Source organism: Ciona intestinalis, chromosome 2 (genome assembly GCF_000224145.3).
Source record: "Ciona intestinalis chromosome 2, KH, whole genome shotgun sequence".
Taxonomy (NCBI): Eukaryota; Metazoa; Chordata; class Ascidiacea; order Phlebobranchia; family Cionidae; genus Ciona; species Ciona intestinalis.
In genome coordinates this window covers 7,700,026-7,703,360 of record NC_020167.2, presented here as the reverse complement: position 1 = coordinate 7,703,360, position 3,335 = coordinate 7,700,026, and the positions used below count along the sequence as shown (strand labels likewise).

Here is a 3,335-nt window from a genome sequence, read left to right as displayed (position 1 = left end):
ACATACATGGTAACTCGTAAGCTGGCACGAGGTGTTAAACCCGTGTGATAACGACTGTCGTTTTCCGGCCACGCGAGGATAAAGTAGTTACATTCATTATAAATACACAAGTCTTTTGTCTTACCAATGCGATATTTGGTTATTATTTGTTCCACAAACTGAATGATGTTGTTTCTCTTTGTATTATCAGGTGGGTTCGCCCCACCAAGCAATATATCAGAGGGAAGGGCAAATATTAGATCGACAGCTGCATGAGGTGGACATTCTGTATAAAGGTAACGATTACTAGTTAGTGTTTAATCACAACAAAATGTGGCACTAGTGATTATGAGGTGATGGTTCCCCATATTAAAGTATCAGTATACAGATGCATTTCGCTTAGAGGTAGAGGCTAGTGGTTATAGGGGTTAGAGTTTGGTTGTTACGTTTCGCAGTTAGCAGATAATGTAGAGGAACGATTCTTTACTAGCAGTGATTAAGTGCTAGGAAAAAACCATCCAACATTCTCGGTTAACTGCTAAACGTAACAACCAACCTCTAGACCCATATCCCCCAGAGTAATAACCTTTACTACCAACCTCTTTCCCACCAGTCTAATATATAATGTACTGGAAGATTCTTCACTAGTTGCCAAGAATGAAATACTCCAAATTCAAACGTACCTGTACTACTAGTTAAGTTTACTATCACACTTTCCCTTGATCCTGGTGATTGTGGATTAACAAGTGAGCCGTTAAAAACATCGGTATCGGAGATGGGTTCGCCCATACTAAAGTCCGCCATCAGAATACTTCTCGCTTTTCTTGTTCGTAGTGTACGGACATCATACCTGGTTGCTGTTGGAGTAATTTGGAAGCATTAATAATAAATTATTATGGTGGGTGAACACAAGTTGTGACACAATGTACTTTGGAACTAGAAGCTTACACATAAGACCTAGAGAAGCGATTAAGCCACTTGGAAAACTGTTTGGAAAAAGTCAGTGCATGTTGATTGCAGCACGTCTCCAATTGATTCAGCATTGATTACCAGGCAGATCATTTATAAACGCGAGCACTGATAAGTGACAATGATTTTAAAGCTTTATTTTCAATTTGCTTAAATGTATGTCATTTAATATATGAAATAAGAGTAATATTACACACCTCTTCCCACATTAAGGTCATCTCCAGGCGCCGACCACGAGAGTCGGAGTAACTTCCTGGATTCGTCGATATTCCCACGCAAATCAATGATCCGCGACGGGGGGAAACGATCAACAACTGAAATATTTAGATTTCATAGAAAAAGTTGTACGTAACAATGTTTATTCTGTATCTGTATGTTATTCTGGTTTCCATTGGTATTTCCATTGGTATACTGATTTAAAGGCTGTTCTGACAACTAAAATAAATTCGGACTTACATCAGTGGTGTTTTTGGCTTTTATAGTGGTAACAATTATATTGACAAAGTATGTGAAGCACAAATAACATCTGACTTACTCAACAATTGAACAGTAAAATTCAAACCAGTACATTTTTTAACTTTAACGGATATAAAAAATTATCAACACAAATTCTGTGACATATCAATACATTAGACTCTGTCAGGTTTCATAGTTGTATTTAACAATGTTTATTACATATCTGTATCTTATTCTGGTTGCTCATTGGTGCCGGCTATGGCCGTTCTGTTTTAAGAGTGATTTACTATTGATTTTAAATAGCACTTAAAATTTTCCAACATTAATGGGAAATATGCCACCAAAGATAAACCTTTTGTTTTAGGTAAATGCTAAAGAAAACCCTGTTACTTCTAAACAGCAAACAACTTAAACAAAACAAACCATTATTTTACCTGGTTTTTCACAGACAAACTGTTTTTCCTGCTGACAGACATCAGCAGTGGATTCAATTATTTTCATGTTCGAAAACCAAGAACATATTGAGACACTGTTGTCATAGTTTCCAGAGTTTGGAACCTTAATAATAACAATATATGAATGAATGAATGAATGAATGTAACTTACTTTATCCTCACGCGGCCGGAAAACGACAGTCGATATCACACGAGTTTAACACTTCGTGCCAGCTTACGAGTTACCGTGTATGTTACTTTGTGGGTAATCATTTTTTTATGTATGGCTGATAATTTGGACAATCCATTAGGGACCACTGACAATATCAGTATTAAAAAAAGTAACATACATGGTAACTCAGAAGCGGGCACGAGGGGTATGAAACAGAACAACTATGTTATAATGACTGTTGTTGCCCCGGCATGCGAGTATAAAGCAAGTTACATTCACATTTAACATTAAGTTAGAAAACCAAAAGTAAATTAAACAAAACGAACGGGAAGTTATGAAACTTTCGAAAAATTAAAACTTACATCTGGTTTTCTTTTAGCTGGAAAAAGTGTGATGTCACTGGGGTATGGTGATGTAATGTTGTCATATGATGATGTCATGTTGTCATATGATGATGTAATGCTCATATTTACAGTGCCCGCATCAGTTGTGAGGTCATCACCCAAAGTTGTGGTTGTTAGGGTCGTTGTTGGGGGCAGGGGAAGCCCCAAACCAACGAGACTACCGAGATCTGCGCTGCCAAGCGATAACTGTCGCTTTTTTCTCGAACTTGAAGCCTGGAAAATAAACAGGTCATTCTGTTACTTCTGCTTATTGTAAATATACTTTTAACAGATTATTAGTTAAACAGAGGTTTAAGAAACTAAATCTCACAGAGAAATGTCTTTAATTGTAGTTAGTTCGGTTTTTATTTAAAAATATAAGTTTATTAGGTAAAAAAAATTTTTGTGGAGTGTTTCAATCAAGTGTTTCAATATTTTGTGGAATCAAGTGTTTCAATATTTTGTGGAGTGTTTCAATCAAAACAAATTAATGGGTAACAAATACCTATTTAAACCATAAAATAGGTCAAATTTCAAATACATTGAAAATAATTATTTAATTTTTAAACTCACTGTATCAGTTGCTGAAGTTGAAGTCTGAAGTTGTTCAGCTAATGTTCGTATTCGTGTCAGATCGTTGGTGGAGTCTAAACCCAATCGGAACATCAACCTGTGTGAGTATAATGTTAATATATTTGGCAAGACACTTAACTGCAATTGCTTCAACCCAGTGGTCAGAAATGGGTTGTCAAATTGGTCAGCAATACAGAAAAATAGTCACTTACAAAGACTGCATTAGGGAATGCTGTTTAAAAGATGTCTGCTAATATGTCTGGGTCTAATATCAAACTTTGTTACTGCCAATTAAGAAAGAATGTAATACCAATAGTAATCAATTAGTGCATGGTTTCTTAAACCAGGGTTGCAAGAAGTGTCATATAG

General features: G+C 35.9%; 1 protein-coding gene across 1 annotated transcript in view; it reads right to left on the bottom strand.

Annotated features, from left to right (window-relative positions):
• LOC100182654 overlaps window positions 1-3,335 on the bottom strand; it is a 22,865-nt gene that overhangs the window by 4,056 nt on the left and 15,474 nt on the right. The window contains exons 24-27 of the mRNA XM_018817197.2: window positions 1,839-1,962; window positions 1,146-1,262; window positions 663-836; window positions 125-265 (exon numbers count right to left, since the gene is read on the bottom strand). Coding sequence (XP_018672742.1) covers window positions 125-265; window positions 663-836; window positions 1,146-1,262; window positions 1,839-1,962 — 556 coding nt within the window. The remainder of the gene's footprint in view (window positions 1-124; window positions 266-662; window positions 837-1,145; window positions 1,263-1,838; window positions 1,963-3,335) is intronic.